Here is a 21,005-nt window from a genome sequence, read left to right as displayed (position 1 = left end):
GGCCCCAGGGGAAGGAAAACGGAGAATACGATCACCACTTAAGCTTGATGCAACCATCTTATGGATGTGCCAATGGAGACCCATGCCGACTCAGGCCCAACGTCGATTTTGGCGTCCATGGTAGACATTGCTTGAGATGTGATATATGATGATCGGCGGTCTCGAATGTTGACGGTTGAAAACATGACTTCACCGACGGCATCCAGGCAGAGCATGAACTCTGTTTACTACCACAGGGTACTGAAAGACTCAAGGTAGAATCTGGCAACTGGCGCCTACTTTGAAAAGGAGGAAAAAGAAAAGAAATTGCTGAATTACCGATATATGGGTTAGCTGAGTTGAGCATCCTGCTGTATCTGAAGATGCGGCTGATGCCCCGCGAGACAGTTTTTGCTGCCCCGCATTGCGGGAGGAGAGGAATTGAACTTTGGGGCCAGAGTGAGGCTGCAGAGGCAGAAGCCGTGAATGAGTAAGTTGGTGCCTGTTTACGAGGCTGTTTTACGTTGTGCGATTGGAGCCTCAGTTCATCCGTTGTCGAGTTGTACGAGGGAATGTGCATGCAGATACATGCATGCACATGGATCCTGGCGGCACGCTGCAGCTCGTGAATCCGAGGAGATTGTGCCAACAGCCTCAAGACTGACAAACTGCTGCTGTACCCGTGGATTTCTTCGCCTTTTGACAACAGAACAAGACATTTTGCGATGCAATAGGACGATGCTGATCGGTAGTTAAGCACCCAGATAGGCTGCAACCTAGCCATCACTAAGAGACGCTTCATCAGCTCGTGACGACAAAGGCCGCGCCATGGCAGAGGCTTGGAGATTCTGCGTCGCTCAGCTCCGCCGCCACCGAAGCCCGTGATTGGAGGATGGCAAACAAGGTTGGACGAGGCTGAGCCCGCTAGAGGGTGCCATCATCCTCTTGATTCGTGAGTTGCTGTGGGCTTGAGTAACTGTATATCGAGTTGAAGGCGTGTGGCGTCCGCCTCAACGGTGGCATGTCTATTTTAGGCGACTGATGCGTACCTGGGGAGGGATGCCGTGTGCAATCGTCAGCCAAGCAATGCCAAGGTACGGAGTACTGCTACCGAGTACGAGTTGAGGGACGGAGTTGTCAGTCGGGGATTATATGGAGAGAGAGAGAGAGAGAGACGGTGTGGATGGTGGATGTGGCCTGGCCTTTTGCTGCTGACGACGTCGTTGCGGTTTTTCGCGGATGTGGAAACAAGGCGATGCCGCGCAAGGGGGGGAAAGATCGTGATCCGTATCGCGGCTTATCGTGTTGGCGTTGGTGTGGGTGCACATGTGTATCGACCTGGAAGCGGGGAGAGAGTTCAGACTGCGCGGCTGCTCTTATAGTTGAAGATACCTAGGTGAACAGATGAGATGAAGATGGGACTAAAGGTCACTGGGCAACACGGCATCTTCCCCTGAGATTGTGCTCCCCTCTCGTCAAATTCTCTTGTCCATGTGCCCTCGTCAACCTCCATCCCTCTCTTCTTGTCGACGTCACTTGCTTCCCGTCGCCAAGGCAATGGCCCAATCAAAGCCCTTGGTGGGGTGCCGCCAGCCAGTAGAATCCCGCCGCGGCCCTGGAATCTGCCTCCCCCCCCCCCCCCCAGCGCCCCTACCGGTGCTACAGGGGCTGCCCAGGTGCGCCAAGGCACTGAAAGCCCCCCCACTAGCGCCTCTGAAACGGACAGCTGGTGCAAGGGTCATCTGGGACGGAGGGGCCAGGGGGGACGAGTTTTGCTCGAGCTCTGGCCCACGGCCCTGGTCTCCGAAGCCTCACTGAAACTGCTACTTCATCAAGTTTGAAACCGCCGTTTGATCTTTTTTTCTCTCATCGTCTCTGTTCCCCATGCCGTTTGAATTGGACGCTGCTGATTCTTGTTCGCTAGAGAGCGCTGATACCAGGTAGGGGAGGATCACGGCAGCGACTCTGCGCCAGGAACAGACACAGCCAGACGTTACGCCAAAATCGGCCTCATACCTGTGGAGTGTCTACGATTTCCCGGCGGGAGGAAAGAAAAAGACGCGAGAAACAAAGCCAAACATTCTCGACGTGCCCGTACTTGGTACGTCTCGGTACCTTGCATGATCCAACAGCTGCCATTGGCGAGCATCCTCACCAGCCGTCCTTGATCGCCCATCCGTGAACCATTTCAGGGTGTGCACAGGCCGCCCGCGTGTCGTTTCTCTCGCCCTCTTCTCTCCCGCATCTGACGACTGCTGCTGCGCCGCAAAAGATCTCGTTGGCGGTCCTTCGTCTGCCGTAACTGAGAAGCAGAGACACTCGCTGCTGTCATCCATTCCAGGCGCCACCGGGGGGAACGTGGAGGGAACAAAGACCCGGGCGAATCGAATCTGCGCCCTTGAATCAATCCGTTTCCCAGCACGAATAGACGAGTACAGACTCCGTACAAGAGAGCACTGCTGCATATCGTTGTCGACGTCTCTCGACCAACCAACCGCCCTCAATTGCCTTGTCCCGTCGTCCTTACCAGTTTGAGCACGCATATCACCGACCATGTCGTATAATCGCCTAGGTATGTGCTTGTCATCTCCCATTTCCCCTTCGGACGACCCTTGGCATCGCAAGCCCCCCTGCTCGCCTAATCTCGAACACCCACTTATGCCCACATCGCCGTTGCGACGTCGTCGCTCCCTGTCGCGACATCTTCAGCATTTCGATGGCCGACCCTCTCGGCTAGCACCTCTCCCCACGGTCCCTGAGTTGCGGCGCGATACCCTCGCGCGCATACAGATAGACCCGTAGCGCGCTGCGTTGCGCCTCGTCTCTCCAACCATTCTTCCTTCATGACCTCTCACTGCCTCTGCTTCTTGAGCGTCGCTTTTCACCGCAACCTAACGAATCTTCTCACCGGCAGACTACAGTTTCGACGACGATCACCAGATGGATCCCCGGGGCAACCCGTACAGGTCGCCGTCGCCTGGCCATCCGCTTCAGCAGGGATACCAGCTCGACGACAATCCGTACGGCCACCCTCAGAATCCCCAGATGCCCAATATCGGCCGGCTGGCCAGTCCGAGTGATCAGCTACACATTAACCCCGCGGTAAGTGTCGGAGACGACCTCTCAAGCAAGCCGTTGGAGAGGAATCGTGTCTGACTTTTGGGCGGCCCTTAGCACTCCGTCGACACTCTGTCCTACAACAGCCAGCACCCTTCGGACTATTCAATAAACCCAGAGGCCCATCACGATGCCTACTATAACGCTCCCTACGAGCCTCATCCCCACGAGGGCCAAGGCTACGACCAGCACCAATCGTACGACCAGCCGGGCTACGACCAGCCTGGATATGACCAGCAAAACTACGATTATGACGACCGGCGACCGATGCTGTCTCACCAGAACACCGAGCTTCCCCTCAACCAGGTGGAAGAGGCCCGGCCTGTCACGCCGACGGGCGGCATCAAGAGGTGGAAAACGGTGAAGCAGGTGCTCCTGTACCGCGGTAACCTGGTGCTTGATTGTCCGGTGCCGCCCGTGTTGCTGCGCGAAAACCCCCACGGCGAACGTGACGAGTTCACGCACATGCGATACTCGGCCGCGACCTGTGACCCCAAGGACTTTTACGACGAGAACTTCACCCTGCGCCAGAAGCTCTTCAGCAAGCCGCGCCACACCGAGCTCTTCATCGTCGTGACCATGTACAACGAGGACGACGTTCTGTTTGCGCGGACCATGGTCGGTGTCTTCAAGAACATTGAATACATGTGTAACCGCCCCAACAGCAAGACGTGGGGCAAGGACGCCTGGAAAAAGATTGTCGTCTGCATTGTCAGCGACGGCCGTGCCAAGATCAACCCCCGAACAAGGGCCGTTTTGGCCGGTCTCGGAGTCTATCAGGAGGGCATCGCCAAGCAGCAGGTCAACGGAAAAGATGTGACCGCTCACATCTACGAGTACACCACCCAGACACACCTGCAGCTGAACAAGGACGTCGTCTCGCTCGTCCACCGCCGACAGCCGGTGCAGCTGCTGTTCTGCCTCAAGGAGAAGAACGCCAAGAAGATCAACTCTCACAGATGGTTCTTCCAGGCGTTTGGCCGCGTGTTGGACCCCAACATTTGCGTCCTCATTGACGCTGGCACGAGGCCTGGTGGCAGCTCCATTTACCACCTCTGGAAGGCGTTCGACTTGGAACCCATGTGCGGAGGCGCCTGTGGTGAGATCAAGGCCATGTTGGGCACTGGCGGCAAGAATCTGATCAACCCACTCGTTGCCACGCAGAACTTTGAGTACAAGATGAGCAACATCCTCGACAAGCCTCTGGAATCGGCGTTTGGCTTCATTTCTGTGTTGCCCGGTGCCTTCTCGGCCTATCGATATGTTGCTCTGCAGAACGACAAGAACGGCCAGGGCCCCCTTGAAAAGTACTTTTTGGGTGAGACTCTGCACGGTGGTGGCAAGGCCGGTCTCTTCGAGTCCAACATGTACCTGGCCGAAGATCGTATCCTCTGCTTCGAGCTGGTCACCAAGCGGAACTGCCACTGGATCTTGCAGTACGTCAAGTCCGCCACCGGAGAGACCGACGTGCCCGATACGGTCACGGAGTTGGTTCTCCAGCGGCGTCGTTGGCTCAACGGATCCTTCTTCGCCGCCATCTATGCCATTGCTCACTTCCACGACTTCTTCCGCTCCGACCATTCCTTCTTCCGGAAGATGGCCTTCTTCATCGAGTTTGTCTTCAACACCGTCAACATGATTTTTGCTTGGTTTGCCATTGGCAACTTCTTCTTGGTCTTTAAGATCCTGACGACCAGTCTCGGCTCGGATGATTTGCTTGGCAAAACCGGTGAGATCTTGGGTGTCGTGTTCGAGTGGCTCTACGGCGTTATTCTCATCACCTGCTTTGTCCTGTCCTTGGGCAATCGGCCGGCGGGTTCCGGCAAGCTGTACTCGGCCATGGTTTGGTTCTGGGCAATCATCATGATGCAAGTCCCCTTTGCTTTCTCTTCCACTTTACCTGTTTAATGCTAACCCCTTCACACCAGCTACTTGATGTTTGCAGCAATCTTCATCGCAGTCAAGGCCATCATCGCGGATCTCAACGACGGTGACGGGTTCAACATTAGCCAGTTGTTCAAGAACCAGGTCTTCTACACGCTCATCGTGTCCGTCATGTCGACTTATGGAATCTGGCTCATTGCGTCCCTCCTCATGTTCGACCCGTGGCACATGATTACGTCCTTTATCCAGTACATGCTCCTGACGCCGACCTTTACCAACGTCCTCAACGTCTACGCCTTTTGCAACACCCACGACGTGTCTTGGGGTACCAAGGGAGACGACAAGGTCGAGAAGCTGCCGTCCGTCAACACCAAGGATGGCCAGGGCAAAACCGACCTTCCCGACGAGGGCGACTTGAACGCGCAGTACCAGCGCGAGGTTGCCATGTTCAGCACCAAGTTCAAGGAGGTGAAGAGAGACCCTACGCCGGCGGAACTGCAGGAGAAGCAGATGGACTACTACCGTGGTGTCCGTACCGGCGTCGTGCTCATCTGGATGATTACCAACTTTGCCCTCGCGGCCGTGGTCCTGAGTTCAGCCGGTCTAGAAAGAATCACGCCGGGTACCGCGCAGGATCAGGAGGCGCAGCAGACGGAGCGGTCCAACATTTACATGGCCGTCGTCCTGTGGAGCGTTGCCGCTCTCAGTAGCTTCAAGTTCTTGGGAGCCATGTGGTTTCTCATTGTCAGAATGTTTAGGGGTGTTTGAAGGGTGCACGTTGGGTGTTGGATCAAAGGAAAGCTTGAGCAATACAAGAGACGAGAAATGGAAACTGACGACATGGGAGTGTTTGCATTGTGTTATTTATTTTTCTTGGATTATACCCCGTTTTTGTTATTTGCTCGAGAGGCAAACGAGGGCTTGTTGGGTTTGTGTATGTATGTGAAAAGGCGCCCTTGCGGTAGAGCTTGAGGGCCTCCCAGGAGCCGATATGTGCGACAGCTGAAGGAGTCTGGCATATTGTTTTTTTACATCTACCCCCGAGTCTCTTGATTTTTCCTATGCTGACAATGTCCATCAATCAGGCTTAGTGGAACCGCGCGACGCTTGCTGCACGCCCATCATCAGTCCTCCGCATCTCACGACATGGAATTCATTAACAAACCGTCTGGCTTGTCTTTTTAAAGACTTGGAGACTTGGCAGCCTTTTAGCAGCTACATACCTCAGCTTTTCACATTTAATTCTTCTTCACGTTATTCTCAGCCTTTTCTCAACTTTTCTCTCACTTTCTACTCACATTGGCGCTTTTTCTGCCTCAACGCGTACTCGTACAATAATTAACCCTACCGGACCTACCCATGAAGTTTCACACACCACTTGCCTAGGTACTGCTAGATATCATGGCACACTTTTGATGATTCGTCTAGAAGCATCCCTTTGCGCATGTTCGGTGTTGCGAATCTCTTGCAGCGCTCCCCAAGATACACATCTCCTCTTTCTTTATGGAACACTGCGGCATAAAACGGCTTTTCCATAAGTAGGGCATGAGCTGTTCCGCAGTCCGAGCAGCCTTCCAAAGGCCAAAGGTATATGTGAATCCCGCCATGATTCAAGTTTTGGATGGACTCTTGGAGACTTGAGTTCATTGTGAGATCTAGCACAGTGAATCGCATCTTTTCCTAAAAGTTCGGGCCGTTTAAGCTGCACTTTTAGCCTTAGCGCAAGTAACACACAATCGACGGTGACGCTCGCGTAAAGCAGTCGAGAGAGGAGGCTTGATGGCGCAGTTCTGCCGTCCATGTCAGCAGCTGTTCAGGTGCACGGCAATGCATCGCTAAAGTAAAGAGCTCACCATGCAAACCACGTCGGCGCATCGCCTGCACATCGCTGCGTCTGCTCTGGATCAACCGGCACGGCCTCTCTAGAGCAGCGCAGCTACTTGCCTCACTTTCTTTGCTGAACTTTCTTCTCTTCTCATTTTCTTCTGGCACTTTCTCCATATTGTCGTCTGCTAATTTTTCAAGAGCGCAACTGCCTTGACACTTCACAGCGCCGCTCCTCTAAAGGTCATATTCCTCTTCTTCTTTTTGCCTTTGCCTCTGCCTCTGCCTCTGCCTTTCTTTTATGCTCCCTTTCAGCCCTCATCTCGAGCACTGTTCCGCTTGGGTACCTGGTATGTAGTACTGGCGTCGCCTACTAGGTCAGTTACAGCCTTGTACTTTATTCACTGCCACCTTTCACATGCCAACTTCGCTCCCGGAGTGAAAATTAGATATAAATCTTCGTTCCCTCGAGCAAAATGGCGTCCAGGGAGACGCGCAACACCATTCTTGGTTCTCCTGCGAAAAGAAACCGCCGAAGCGCATCTGCTGATGCCCGAGAGCCACGGTCGCTTGTCTAGAAGACAACGAGAAGTACTCGAACCAGCCCAACAAAACGCCGCCTCCAAGCAAAATCTGTCGACATCAAGATGCAGGCAATTCCTCCAGGAGCTGAGGAGCAAGAGTATTACTACTACGGGCTTCCATCGAATCCAAAGCTCATTGCTCGCACAAGCACGAACATTTGGGTAAATCCTCAGATGCCTGGGCCTACGACTTTCACAGGCACTTTCAATATGTACCGAAAAATGCTTCAACCTGTTGGGCGACACCCTTTGCTTCACCAACTCTGGAATAACGCGAACTCTTCTCTTAGAGTGCAAATCATAGACGCAGTCGGCAGTATTCAGTGGAACGCTATCGATGTTCTGCGTATTGGTTTTCCCCATGAGGATTCTCCAATCACGCTCATGATAGCCGTCACACCAGATACCCTCTCGTGGAGCCAAGGCTATACCACTGCAGCGCAATGCAAGTCTATTCTGGAGCAGCATGGCATATATGGCGTTGAATGCGAAATCCGCGAGTCTGTTGTTACCTTTCTCACTCAGCCTGATGAGAAGATCTTGCAGCTCTCATCAAATTTTCCAGACTCATTTTCCGCCGAGCATAGAGATGGATCAATTCACGCTCAGTTCACTGATTATCTTGGAACTCGGATTGCGATCAAAGACAAGCCCTCGCATGCCGGAACAAAAGGGATTTACCTCTCACTTGCCCCTTCTTCTCCCGAGGGCAAGCCCATGCTTGTGGCACTTACCTGCCGCCATGTGGTCATCCCTACCCGATCAGAGGGCATACAGACATACCGCCGCCCGGAGTCTGGCCCTTTCAAAGATATCATCCAGGTTGATCAGCCAACATTCGAGAGCGAGCTTGAGATTTTGGAAGCATGGATTGCAAATGGGAAACCTCATGACAGCAGCGCCCTGCTTCTGAGAGACACCATGAAACCTTTGAGAGCTGCTCCATCCAGAGTGTTTGGCCGAGTTCTTTTTTCGCCCGAGTTTTCATGTTCAACTGCTGACGGCAGCGCTACGTGGCTGAAAGACTGGGCATTAATCGAACTGGAGCCAACTAGTCACCAAGCTCCGCTCAACTCTATCACAAACCGAATTTTCATCGGACCAGAACACAACTTTGCGTCCCTTGTTCGAACAGCCAAATCAGGATGGAAGGGGCTTCCAACTCCAAAGGCGCCAGAAATGAACGCTGGCTGCTTTAATCTCCTGAAACAAGTCGTTCCTTGTGAAGAACTCTTCAACCCCCCTGATATTGCTGAATACTTTGATGAGCCGGCAATTTGTGTAGCCAAGTATGGCCCAACATCTGGTCTGACTATAGGCCTTGGCAATACCCTCAAGTCTGTTACTCGCACTACGGATACTCCAGGTGGAGGAAGAGAGTATATAAGCGAAGAATGGCCGATTATTTCAGTCCTTAGGGCAAGGGACCGCGCTGCACGTTTCGCTGAACCTGGCGATTCTGGTTCTTGTATCTGGGATATGAAAGGACGCCCTGCTGGTATTGTAATGACGGGGAATGGCATAAACGGCATGAACGATGTCACTTATGCATCACCATTGGAGCGCTTACTTGCGGATATCAAATCCCATGGGTTTGAGGTTTCTCTCGTCTAAGGAATGGAGGTCTTGGGAACACATCCAATACTTGGAAAGGGATAATCAGTAGACGTGGAATTAAGAGAGTGAGACGGCCATCTCTTAAACACATTTGCCGTTGATCCGTTTATTGCAAGAACTAATCAAAGGGGTCTTTCGGCTGTGGCCCTCGTGCGCCCGAATACTGCTCAAAGAATACCAGCTAGTACCTTACATAGCCGTCCTCCACATCCAGTGGTGGGCTCAAGCAGGCATATCGCCGAATCTAAAGCGTCAACGTACCCATTTGCTCGCCTCTGAAGATCCTGGTCACAACAACAATCCTGGTCCCGGCGACGATCCTGAGGTCAGCGACGCTCCCGACTGAATTTATGACCCCGAGTTAATGCCTGTTACGATGCTCCCGCGCCGTCAAAGCTCAGCGATCTTGAGTCAACTTTGAAAGCCCTCTGACTCTCGTCCCTCTCCTCCCTCTCCTGACAAGCTCTTTGCTGCAGCTGCTTCAGCATCACCCTGATGGCGCCTACGTCTCTCTCCCCACCTCATATATACATGACGGGGCCTTCAGCATAACAAAAACTGCTTGCACGCGGTATTGCCCCCTCAGGCTGCTGACGCCCAGATCCGAGATCTACTCCGGGATGAGCTTCCTGTCGACCAGCAGCCCGCCAGCAAAAGGGTGTCCCAGAGCGCCTCGCTGGGAAGAATTGCACGCGACGACAATGTCCAGAGCGGCTCCAGCAAGACGTCCAGCCTGATGAACCGTATGACGCCATCTGCGTTGAAGACTAGATTCAAGTCTTTCTGGATGGAGAGTCCTGTGTACCGCAAGGAAATGGGCAAGACCAGTGCGGTGGCCGCCAAGCGAGCTCAACCGCAGGCGTCTCGCCAACTCCCAAGAAATCAACACAAGTCTCGCGTTCACCCCAAGCAGCTGGAGCGAAACCAACCGCATGGAGATACCAACGCATGGTAATCGTTCACAAGATCTTGGTTCTTTGCGTGGGAAAGAGATGGAATGTCCAGTGCGTCTGCACCCTGATCGCTCTTCTGTCGCAGTTCCCTTCACAGCCAAAGGTGTCCCGTCAGAGCTATCAGAGTATAGTCATCCAGATGTAGCCATCATTCTGCCCTGCCTGAGCTTCTACTAAGCTTGGCTCATACACACAGCTTCGACAGGGATTGCAGCACGTACCAGCTTCGGAAGATGTAGCTTTAGAATACAGGCGATGAACTTCCTGTTAAATCTGCCGCCAGAATTGGGGTCCTGGAATCTAATCAATGCGGATGATGAAGATCAGATGCAAAGACTTTGGCACCATCTACGGAAGAGCCAGGTTACGTGCAACATCATACGACCATCATCGACAGGCAAACAGAATCCCTTGCCATTGCACTCGGCGCTATCTCAGTGGCATGATGCCTCACACGTCTCTCCCAACCGACTAATAACGGAGAAGAGTACAGCGGATGTGCTGGCCAACGGAAACAACATCGCTCGCCTCATAGTTCCAAAGCCGCTCATCATGCAGACAGCCCAGATGATGCATTCAATCATGGGTCCATCATGCTTTCATTCAGCTGCATACGCACTTTGCTGTTGATCAAGCATTCAAAGTGGACGATCGGCCAACACTTTGGTGATTTCCGCCAGGCAGTTCTCGCCAAACGTACTCGCGCAGACGCTTTTGACACCGCGACCCAGACTGAGCGTCGAGATGTTTACGCCGCGGCTCCGGCAGACGTGGCTGGGATTTGGCCAACTGAGATGGCTGAACAACGGGCCGAAAAAACAGGCCGACGACACCGACATTTGCTCTGCAGACTGATGGACCTATCTGAGGGAGAAATTCACGCCCAGTTCACTGATTAGCTTGGAACTCGGATGGCGATCAAGGACAAGCCCTGAAATGCCGGAACAAAAGGGATATATACCTCTCACTTGCCGCTTGAATCCCAGAAAGCACCAAATTCAGTGTCAGCCAGTCCGGTGTTTTTCTTCCACAGGGTGGTTGTCGGCCGTTGGGTCCCTGGCCAGCGGGGAATCAGGGGGCATAATCATCATCGGGGGAACTGTGCCGCAAGGTCTATCGTGCCGTCCGCCGGTGCGTTGGGGAGATGGACCTTGTGGGTTTCTTGAGTGTATTCCGCGGCATCTTTGACCAATTCGGAGAAACGGCGATATCCACCCCACGAGCTCCAGTTCTTCACTGCGAGGACTTTGGTGTCCACGCACGCCTTGAAACATTCTTTGTACTGGTCTGGCTTTATGCCAGCCAGTTTGAAGACGCCTTCGGTAAGTTCCTTGCAAGAGGCAAGGATCTCTTCCTTTGTTAAGGTGGACTTGAGCTTGTCGTCTCCGTTATAGCCTCTCTGGTAATGTCGGTACTTTTGTCGGATGGCTGCGACTTGTTCTTGCGTGAGGTGTGATGGGATGTCCTTGATAATGAGAGCGGATGCTCGTTCCTGGACGCCTTGGTGTTTATTTCTGGTGATGCAGACCCAGGTTGATGTGAACATGGAGGAGGAGAAAAGTTGAGGTTCACGAAGAAGCGAAAACGAGGTGATAGAAAACAACCGGAAAGAAATATCTAGAATAGGAATAGAAATGTTTGTCAAAGTCTCCGGTCCCAAAATCGTCCAATAGTGTTGAGGTGCTGTCAGTTAAACTGCCTGGCAGCTGTCATCGCACCTATCGCTGTTCATCAGCTGGCGGATCTTCTCGCTGGCAGCTGGATCTGGATGTTTGTCCTCGGGTGCTCCGTTACTTTTGTCGTTTCTGGCATCTGAGGATACAACTTCGCCGTGGGATGATCCGTCTCACATGTCCGTACAAGGTCTTCTGCCGTCCAAATCAATTCCCGTCTCTTGATCCATTCATCGGTATATAAGGGCGTCTTGTCTGACAAACGGCGTGCGGATTGGCCGTTCTCTCCAATTGGGATTGTTGACGTTCTTCTCCTTTGCTTCTCGCGCCTGCTCTGTCAATTTGGCCATGCATTCGGCGTTTTTGTCCAGAACCTGGATAATGGCTTTGTAGTGCTTGTCCGTGGCATATCCGGCTGCGATTTTCCGCTTCAGCTCGCCTGGCATATGCAGGGTTGTCGACATCAGACATGCATCAGGTGTCCAGATATCATCCAGCTCGCTTTCGTTCGTCCTTTTCCCCATCGTCTGTCGCCAAAGTCGGAAGCCTTGCGAGCGCGTCCGGCACCAGGTTCGTGTTGCCGGCGATATGATGAACGTCCATCTGGAATTTGACTGAGGTAGATGGACGCGGCCATCAGTCTTTCATTTGCCTTGACCAGGTCGGATGTCTTTATCGTCATGTGGTTGACAATTCCTTTCGTGACCAAATGGTCGGTCAGCACAGTCACCGGCTGTCGACACGACTGAATTAACGTTCTCAATTCCAGCTGGCGCTGTTTCGTACTTCCGCTTGTACCAGTCGTGCAGCAGCTTCGCCGCGTCGGTGCCCATTTTGTCAACTGTGAACCACCTACTGTTGGAGCCGGCGAGGCCTTAGATCCGCGTCAGGTATTGAGTTGTGCCGTTCTGGACTCGTTCCTGGATAATGGCTTCGAGGACGGCGGCTGTGCGGATCGGGATGATTGTGTCGCCGGCGCTGGTTCCAGGTGGTCGACTGAGATAACTGAGTGTATATGCCAGTGTTCGGGTATGTCTAACCTGTTCAACGATCTTAAAAGGTCTGGCGAACTGTAAACAATTTTTTGGCGAGATGGATGCCTGTATTTCGTAGCCTTTATTAAGTCGCAGATAGACAGCGTCGCCGTCTTTAAAGAGCCTTGTGAGGTGGCGGTGTTCGTCGTGAGACCTTATGGTGACGGTGGTAATGGCCATAGCGTTATATACCAACAGTCTAGTTTGTGGCAGGTTTAATAGGTGTGCGGGCGTGTTGTAAGGATGGCTGTCATATCGTTCGGAGTGAAACCTTGACTACCTCGTTTGGGGGGGAGATTTGTCGTGGCTGACTTGGCATCGTCAATGTTGAGCTGGATATGCGCAATTGTGTCTGGCCATCGTCTAGGATCATGTGGTCGCTCCATGTAACAGGTTCCATTAAGCCCCAATCTTCAAGAGTCACTGCCCGTAACGACTACTAAAAAAAAGCCCCTTGGTCTGCCTGACTCGGGAGAAAAAAATATATATATATAGCCGGGGAGCCAGCCTTGAGAGAGAGGGGAGAGAGAGAAAACGCAGAAAGAAATCGTCAAACGCCGATGTCTCTCAATGGGTGCCCATCCAGCTGTTCCCCCCATATTCCCAGTTCCTTTCACTCAAACGCCCGGACGTAAAGACAGAGGAGAAAATCGAAGGTCAAATAGCACCCAACCGAACACTTGCCTCATGACTCTGGCGTCGCCTCTGAAGCAGTCCCTTGCTCGTACTTCTGTATGCATGTCAGATGATGAATGCTTGGGCAACGGTGAAGACGATATCGTACCTGCCGAAGAAAATCCTCGAACACCAGCTTGTTTTTTCCTTGAGCGGCGCTGCATGGCCAAAAAAACTTTACCGCAGAATGGAAGCCATCTTTTGCCATGATATTTGTATTATCCGGCCCTTGGTTCTCACCAAATTGCAAACCATAGGGCCTTTTTGCCTTGTCATACCACGTCACATATAGTTCGAGCCTATGTGCCAAAAGCTTGTCGAGCAGAACTGACTCAGGAGATTCGCGCCACTTTGACAGCTCCTTGTGCGCGTGTCTTATGCGCTGGGTGAGGCTTGCGCGTTGTCCGCGAGTGAGATCAGTCCAAGTAGCTTGGGGGTATCCATGGAGGCTGGCAAATTTTTGATAAAGCTCTCCAATTCGGTCGGGCGTCCAGATTTCGTCAACTGCACTGAAGATATAGCCCACTTCTGGCAAATTGAGAATTGTCATGATTTGACTCCTTCGCTTGTCTTGCGCTTGCTCAATTTTCTTTTCAGCGCGCTTATGGAGGTGGGGATAGCCAAGTTCGCGCATCTTTGCTCGTCCCTTTGCAAGGCCTGGATAGCCGAGTTCGCGGTCTTTTGCTCGTCCCTTCACAAGGCCTGGATAGCCGAGTTCGCGATGCCTTGCTCGTCCCTTTACAAGGTTTGGAAAGCCGAGTTTGCGTTGTACTTCAGCGGCTTTCTTGCCGCCTGGAAAGCCAAGTTCGCTATTCCTTGCTTGTGCCTTTGCAAGGTTTGGAAAGCCGAGTTCGCGGAGTTTTGCTCGTGCCTTTGCAAGGTGTGGATAGCCAAGTGCGCGCATCGTTGCTCGTCCCTTCGCAAGGCCTGGAAAGCCAAGTTCGCGAGTCCTTGCTCGTCCTTTCGCAAGGTTTGGAAAGCTGAGTGCGCGGAGTTTTGCTCGTCCCTTGGCAAGGCTTGGAAAGCCAAATGCGCGCTGCGTTGCAAGTCCCTTCGCAAGTTTTGGAAAGCCGTTTTCACGTTCAATCTCACGGGTTCGCTCGGGGACTGCATATATGATTGCAAGTTAGCTCTGATTTCTCTTCTTTCACTTCGGGGAGTCAGGCTTACCTCTTGCGATGGACTGGAAATGAAGGGCTGAGCGGATTGGAATAGAAGCTAGGTTGGCCGATATGTTCCAGATCAGGTCCGCAAAAGCAGCCTCGCGAGCCCCAGCCCCATAGAGAAAGTGACTGGCATGGAATGTGTAAAGTATGACCTGTTTGATCTCCTTGGTGGTACTGTTGTAGACAACATAGAACGATGGAGATGCCTCGAACACTGAGAGTTTGAACTGGAACTGGACCATCTTGAGGGATATGGAGGTATCCTTGCTAAGCTTCTGAAAGAAGGCTTTGAAACAGTGCTTGCCGACGAGCAAGACAATGGGGGAAGATGACATGATGTCGTAGCTGAGGCTCATACTTCGTCGAACGAGCTTGGGCCATACCGAGGGTCCGAAATCCTTCTCCTACTCGGGCTTTCGAGACTTGTTGCGGAAGGGAATCATGTCTGCGACGGACACGGTCGGAGGGCAACCGATCTTACGGACTTGTTGCTTCAGGCTTGGGTTCGTTGGGTCCTGTGGCAAGACGTTAGACTAAGTATGATCGCCGGACTGTCAAGCACACATACCAGCACATGCCCAAAACGAATGTTGGTCTTCTTCGTTACGAAGGTGGGATAATGCCTGCCGCGCGTCATGTTAGCCTCGTGGAGCAGAAGTGGAACATGCCAGACTTACCATTGGATGTGGAGGACCGCTCCTACTGCGCCAGAGGGTTTTGCCAGAGTTGCGAGGTCGTAGTCGTCGCCAACAAGGGGCTTGATGTCCTGAAGATACTGATTCCAGAGTGAATCCATATCATCGCAATGGGTGTGCCAACTCGGCCTGTCGACATCTTCCACAAAGGCAACTGGGTCAATCTTGGATTCGGGATGGGAGGCCTGTTGGACCCTTGACAGGGATGAGTATACACGTCGACAATAAGGATACAGATAACATACCGCTTGACGAACTGCCGGATCTCTTGTTGGAGTTGCAAGGTCCCTCCGCTTGCAGAGTATAAAACCTCTGACCAATCGAGACTGTTAGTGACATTCGGGACTCCGAGAGCTGTCAACGTTGACTCAAGATCGCCGGGCTTTGACGGTGCGGGCGTATCGAGATTCATCGGCACGGCATCAAGCATCGCCTCAGCTTCATCGTCCAAGTCCGGAGCGTCGCTGAGATCAGACTCATCACTGGAAGGATTGTAGTCATCATCAGGGGTCTCCGAGCGGACAACACGGGTGCGTTGACGCTTTCGAGCCAGCGATTCGCCTGCTAGAGAGGTTAGTTTGCTACTGCCAAATCGGTGGGTGGGATTCTATGATATACCGTGTGCGGCTGGACGCTTTCCAGATGGAGATGCGACGGTCTGATGAGCAGCATCTTCGATTGGCGTTCCAGATGAAACGAGAGGGGACGCCTGGAAAACTGGATGAAGAAGCTTGCTCTCATCACATTCAATCAGCGTGATAGGAGTCACCAGGAGGAGTGCCGAAGTTGGAGAGTCCAATTGCAGTGGTAGACCCGGGAGCTTGCTCTCATCATCCCCAATTGGCGCGATAGGAGTAGCCGGAAGAGACGCTGAGCTGGAGGAGGGTACTTGCAGTGCTAGTCCAGCGATCTGGCTATCATCGTCTCCAATTGGCCCGGGTGAGGAATCCGGAGGGCGTTGAGCGCTTTGCGGCGGAGTGGCCATTGTGATTTGCAGAACCGGGCCAAGGAGCTCCTTGTCATCGTCCCCAATTGGCGTTGGAGGCGATTCTGGAGGCCGTTGAGCACTTTGCGGAGGGCTCGCCATCATGACCTGCAGCGCTTTGCGGAAGACCGAAGGCTTTCTGAGAGTGTGTCATCTCGAACAATTTGCAAATGTGCGTGGAAAAAATTTCGTGCTTCATCTCTCGCTTAGGCTTTGAAGGGAAGGCGCAACGAGCGAGTGTGGATGGTCCTTCTATATCGAAGGTGCCGCACCTGCCACGACGTACTCATTCTTCTGGATCGTGAAACAGCTAAGCGACAATATGACGTACCTGGGATGTGCGGTGAGAATCACATCGAGAGAAATCTGCTTTCGCGTTGGCGCAGATGACAAGAGAGCGCTGCTGCGAAGAGGCAAAGAGTCAAAGTAAAGTGAAGTACTGTGGTATATGGAGTAGTAGGTCTCCAAGTCTTCGAGAGACGCGGCAGACCAAAAGCTTACGTGGAGGATGGTTCAATGTTGCAAAACATGAGACTTTGTGAGAAATGATTTTTAAAAAAATAAATTAATATGGTATGTAGCGGCCATGAGACGGCTGCCAAGTCCCCAAGTTCTCGAGAGAACAAGCCGGACGATGAGATTAGTTGGACCAGAGAACCAGGTCGCGAAGAGAGAGCAAGAGAAAAGGGAAGAGAAAAAAAAAAGGAAAAGGAAAAAGAAGAAACGGAAAGAGAACTCAAACAAGGTCCATGCTGCAAAAGGAAAGAGCAAACAAAAAGCAGACCCCAAAAATCCATCCCCTACCACTCAACCTTACCCTGATCCTGGACGGCATCCGGCGCGTCAGGCAGGGTTCCCCAAACTCCAGTGGTAGACTCATCGATAGCAGGCTGAACTCGGTCTGCGGCGGCATTTTCGGGCAGGGCTGTGGCTGCGGTATTCGATGTTACAGCAATCGAGTCGTCCACGGTATCGTCCACGGTATCGTCCACGGTGTCGTCTTCGTTGGGACGAGGAAGGAGCCGTGGGACCACTCGGTCATGGACGATTTTCCTGCGCTTCTGGACAGCCGTCTCAATCCTGACATTGTTCTTCTGCTTCCGGGTATTCTTCACTTTCTTGCTTTGGTACCCTTTGGCTGCCTTTCCTGCAGGGAACGCTGGGCGGAAGGCATCGTCGAGGGGAGGGACCTTAGTGGACCGAGGGAAGTCGAGTGAATGAGACCATCTGCAATTTCTGCCGGCATGGTCCCCTTGGCAGAAACTGCAGACGAGAGTGGCCTGGCACTCCTGTCGTCTGTGGCCCGGACAAAGACAGTGCGTGCAAAAGTCGTCCCAGCCGGTTGTCGTAACGATGCAATCACGAGTCTTAAGGTACCGATGCAAGTGTGCCAAAGCCGACGAACCGAGCGGGAAAAAACTCTCTTGTCCAACCATGATAGTCAAGACCTGTGCTCGCGTAGACATGACCGCAAGCCGCTTCTCATCGGCAATGAAGCCCGTCTTGTCTGATCGCACCATGTCGCAAATGACGATCTCTGCTTGGTGACTGGGAGAATCGTCGATTGTTCGAACTGAGACCACTCCTGGAGGCACTTCGAAATCTGGAAGTTGGTTCAGCATCTGCTGGAGAAGTCGTTTCTGCTGAGCATAACCTGTGATGATGAGAATACGCCCCTAGCTGTAGTTCATTCCATCACTCTCTGGTTGTTCCAGAAACGACTCCATTGACCAGACAGGAGCAGAGGCCAGTAGACGCGATACCAATTCCACGACATAGCGAGCATTTGTGGGATTGACATATGAAGTCCCGATCAAACTCTCTCGACCGCCATCGACGTTCACAAATACCATGTTCATCATCGGACGGCTTTTCTGTTGCGGAGAGATGTCGCATTCGCCAATCAACCAATCATGGATCCCTTGCGTATATGCGTTGCGACCGTTGACGCACTTCATCTCCGTGGGGTAAAAGAGACTCTGTGGCCATGAGTGGACGTCCCCATATGCCCGATGGTTGCTTGTAAGAGTGTGGTCCAACTGGCCTGCTGCCTCGACCCTTTGCAAAAGGCTACGCTTTCTCTGCTGGGTGAAGAGGGCACGGTAGTCCTTGTCCTGCTCAGCAACAGCCATAGGTCCGAATTGTTTCGTATCCCCGATGAACAGAGCTGGCGCTTCTGGGTGACGAGCCAACGGCATGATTGACATATTTTCCGTCATGCGCCCTGCTTCATCTACTACAATAAAGCGTGGCGAAAGGTTCGGCATATGATTGTAGAGCATCTGTAAAGCTGCGGGAGTGGCGGCTATGACATCTGCCTTGGCAAGGAACTCTGAAAGTAGACGTCTCGCTGTCTGCAGGTACTCTCGTTTGTGGTTGCGAAACTTTTGCGGGTCATTCAGCTGCAAAGTCCAGACCTTTTCAAAGTCATACTTTCGAGGATCGCGCTGGATCTCGGAACGCAATTGGCGGGACCAGGAATACTCATCGGTAGCCGGATTCTTCTCTGCGTATTGTGTGTGCTGAAACTGGTTGAGATGCTGAAGAATTCGCTTCGAAGAGGACGGCGCGTCGTGAGGAATCGCAAGGTCGGGAGGTCCATCAAGCGTGGGCTTCATCAAAGTGCGAAGCTCGAGGTCATAGGGATATACGCGGATGATTCGCTTGTCGGGCATCATGGCTTTCAGGCGCTTAACCGCATCGTCAACCTGGGCGTTCTGAGGGGCGGTCCAGATGATGAGAGAAAATGGAGCGTCCTTGGGGGGGGTTTTTGTCCAGGTGCTTTGGTACTTTATGAGACCACTGCAATCATTTCCCTTGGGAGGCTCAGGAACGTTGTGGGTAGAGTCCTTGATAGGATCTTTTGGCAACGACTCGTCGGCGGCTTCCGGAAATGCATGAGGAGCAACGGGAACGTCTTGGCCGCTCAATATGGCGTTGACAACTATGAGCGCAAAGTGGGATTTGCCCGAACCCGGTCCTCCGGTCATGAAGACCTTCCTTTGACGGGCATGCTTGAAGGCTTCAATGGCCGGTCCCACGAATTTTCCTTGGGCGATGGACTGACCAATGCCGGTAAATTGCACTGTGAGGTCGAAGGCTGGCGGAGCAAAGGCAGGGTCGAAGGACAGGAGCCAACTCCACCAGTTGGACGCAGGGGAATTCTCGGCGAGGTTGTTCAGACTGCTGATTGCGTCGCATTCCAACTTTGCGGACGTATCGTCAACATCATACACGATGCGAATTCTGCGGGCATCCATCCTGTGACGAGCGAGGTTGTTGAGATAGGTCTGAAAGTTCGCAGGCATGCTTGAGAGAGGTATGTCGAGGAGCTCCAGCGGCGGTGGCGTGAGACCAAAAGGCCAGTTGGGTTGGACCGGTGCGTCGACCCGGAACAGCGCGACGTCGGCGACGACATCGTTCGGGAGGTCCACGCGGACACCAGTGCAGGGTTGCCCAAGTTCCTCATCCAGAGGGGTATGGCAGACGACGGATTGCATCTTCATCCATGCAGCAACTCGTCCGCGGTGCATCAGTTCATCTTCCTTTCCGTCATTGCGAAGGAATTTTGCAGCTTGGTATGCCACGTAGAACCGCTTGCCATCGTCGTCCTCGTCGGGCAATGCATCAGCAGCCTCTTTCGTGTACTCGGCAATATACGACATGATGATTTGGCTCGCAATCTCCATATACTTGGCATCGAGTATGGTCTCAACGAGCTTCTTCTGGACATCAATATCGTCGCTGTTGTGCTTCTCTGGCTCCTGCAACATCTTGTCCAGTCTTCTTTTTGCAGAATCGTGAGAATGGCGCGCTTTGGTCTCAGCTTCAGAGAGGCCATCCATAAGGGCGCCGGTCATCTTCACCGCCTGAGCTGCAGTGAGTTGTTGATTTGGCAGGCTGTGGAACCTTTGACGCCCTTCGACGTGGAGCGAAACTGGGCTCCCTACATCCGGTAGCAGGTCCCGTTGAAGGCCTCCCAAGGGGACAGCCACCAAGAACTTCGTCGGAGATCCCGTTGCCCTGATGCCATAATCCACCTCATCTGACTCTCGGGGATTCCATTCCGAGCCGGGGAGAGGTAGGACCCAAGCATCAAAGTCAATCTCGGCACATCGTTCCGCCAGCTGCAGTTGCCAGTTGGCCTCATCGGCTGCAGCACCAATGAGTGTGACAGTCCGCTCATCTTTGGTCAAGAAGTGATTTGTTGCGCGATCGTGAGTGTTCTCGCGGTCGACCGCGAGGTTGATGTTGCGGTATGATAAATCATCAATCTTTCCGTTGCGAACGTCGCAGGCGATCCTCTGATAAGGGCTGCGGCGCAAATCTTTGGTGAGAAGAGGACCCCAATCCTCAAGCAAATCATGTCCCTCCTCCTCGGGAAACACGACGCACCAAGAAGAGAGGTCGTCATGCCCAATGTTAGAGAGAATGTTCCGCACAGCATGGACAAGGTCTTGGGCACTGGGGGGCATTTCCTGAAGCTGGGTGTTCCAGAATCGAGAAGGGAAATGGACAGCCAAGCTTGATCCCACCACATCAATGGTGACTCGAACCATATTCTCGGCGCTTAAGCGCATGTGCTCAGCCAAGGACGCATCGGGGTCTAAGGATGAGAACAGTTCATGATACTTTCTTCCAGTGCTGCCAAATCCAAGGTCGGTCGAGGTGACGAGGTCATTGAAGTGGGAGTCGATGACAGCATCATTCACTGGGAGGACTTCTGCGGTAGCCACGTTGGGAAGACGTGCCATGGCTATCATACAAACTGCGAAGGTTTGCAAGGTTTCTCCATTCCGAATTTGAAAGCGGATGGTCA

At 52.9% G+C, this 21,005-nt stretch overlaps 8 protein-coding genes across 8 annotated transcripts; 3 read left to right on the top strand and 5 right to left on the bottom strand.

The window, feature by feature from the left end:
* Window positions 1–2,532: 2,532 nt before the first annotated feature.
* Window positions 2,533–5,748, top strand: CCMA1212_001167 (chitin synthase I; the record flags this gene model as incomplete). The annotated part of the gene is made up of 4 exons (XM_073698601.1): window positions 2,533–2,551; window positions 2,894–3,081; window positions 3,154–4,943; window positions 5,025–5,748. 4 exons carry the CDS (start codon window positions 2,533–2,535, stop codon window positions 5,746–5,748), a joined length of 2,721 nt encoding a protein of 906 aa, XP_073563289.1.
* Window positions 5,749–7,451: 1,703 nt separating this feature from the next.
* Window positions 7,452–9,960, top strand: CCMA1212_001166 (uncharacterized protein; the record flags this gene model as incomplete). The annotated part of the gene is made up of 3 exons (XM_073698600.1): window positions 7,452–8,987; window positions 9,187–9,330; window positions 9,553–9,960. The coding sequence occupies 3 exons, from the start codon at window positions 7,452–7,454 to the stop codon at window positions 9,958–9,960; spliced, it is 2,088 nt and encodes a 695-aa protein (XP_073563288.1).
* Window positions 9,961–10,551: 591 nt separating this feature from the next.
* On the top strand, window positions 10,552–10,857 carry CCMA1212_001165 (uncharacterized protein; the record flags this gene model as incomplete). The annotated part of the gene is made up of 1 exon (XM_073698599.1): window positions 10,552–10,857. The coding sequence occupies one exon, from the start codon at window positions 10,552–10,554 to the stop codon at window positions 10,855–10,857; it is 306 nt and encodes a 101-aa protein (XP_073563625.1).
* A 188-nt stretch (window positions 10,858–11,045) lies between these two features.
* CCMA1212_001164 (uncharacterized protein) lies at window positions 11,046–11,504 on the bottom strand (the record flags this gene model as incomplete). Its single annotated transcript, XM_073698598.1, has 1 exon — window positions 11,046–11,504. The coding sequence occupies one exon, from the start codon at window positions 11,502–11,504 to the stop codon at window positions 11,046–11,048; it is 459 nt and encodes a 152-aa protein (XP_073563287.1).
* Window positions 11,505–11,861: 357 nt separating this feature from the next.
* Window positions 11,862–12,155, bottom strand: CCMA1212_001163 (uncharacterized protein; the record flags this gene model as incomplete). Its single annotated transcript, XM_073698597.1, has 1 exon — window positions 11,862–12,155. The coding sequence occupies one exon, from the start codon at window positions 12,153–12,155 to the stop codon at window positions 11,862–11,864; it is 294 nt and encodes a 97-aa protein (XP_073563286.1).
* A 1,195-nt stretch (window positions 12,156–13,350) lies between these two features.
* CCMA1212_001162 (uncharacterized protein) lies at window positions 13,351–16,391 on the bottom strand (the record flags this gene model as incomplete). Its single annotated transcript, XM_073698596.1, has 8 exons — window positions 15,820–16,391; window positions 15,447–15,765; window positions 15,184–15,396; window positions 15,075–15,129; window positions 14,915–15,021; window positions 14,511–14,863; window positions 13,522–14,447; window positions 13,351–13,395 (listed from the first exon to the last, which is right to left on the bottom strand). Exons 1-8 carry the CDS (start codon window positions 16,289–16,291, stop codon window positions 13,351–13,353), a joined length of 2,490 nt encoding a protein of 829 aa, XP_073563285.1. The 5' UTR covers window positions 16,292–16,391.
* A 595-nt stretch (window positions 16,392–16,986) lies between these two features.
* On the bottom strand, window positions 16,987–17,706 carry CCMA1212_001161 (uncharacterized protein; the record flags this gene model as incomplete). The annotated part of the gene is made up of 1 exon (XM_073698595.1): window positions 16,987–17,706. The coding sequence occupies one exon, from the start codon at window positions 17,704–17,706 to the stop codon at window positions 16,987–16,989; it is 720 nt and encodes a 239-aa protein (XP_073563284.1).
* Window positions 17,707–17,862: 156 nt separating this feature from the next.
* CCMA1212_001160 (uncharacterized protein) lies at window positions 17,863–20,940 on the bottom strand (the record flags this gene model as incomplete). The annotated part of the gene is made up of 1 exon (XM_073698594.1): window positions 17,863–20,940. The coding sequence occupies one exon, from the start codon at window positions 20,938–20,940 to the stop codon at window positions 17,863–17,865; it is 3,078 nt and encodes a 1,025-aa protein (XP_073563283.1).
* Between the last annotated feature and the right edge of the window lie 65 nt (window positions 20,941–21,005).

Source organism: Trichoderma ghanense, assembly GCF_004382785.1.
Source record: "Trichoderma ghanense strain CCMA-1212 chromosome Unknown scaffold_0, whole genome shotgun sequence".
Lineage (NCBI taxonomy): Eukaryota > Fungi > Ascomycota > Sordariomycetes > Hypocreales > Hypocreaceae > Trichoderma > Trichoderma ghanense.
This window is presented reverse-complemented; position numbering and strand designations above follow the sequence as displayed.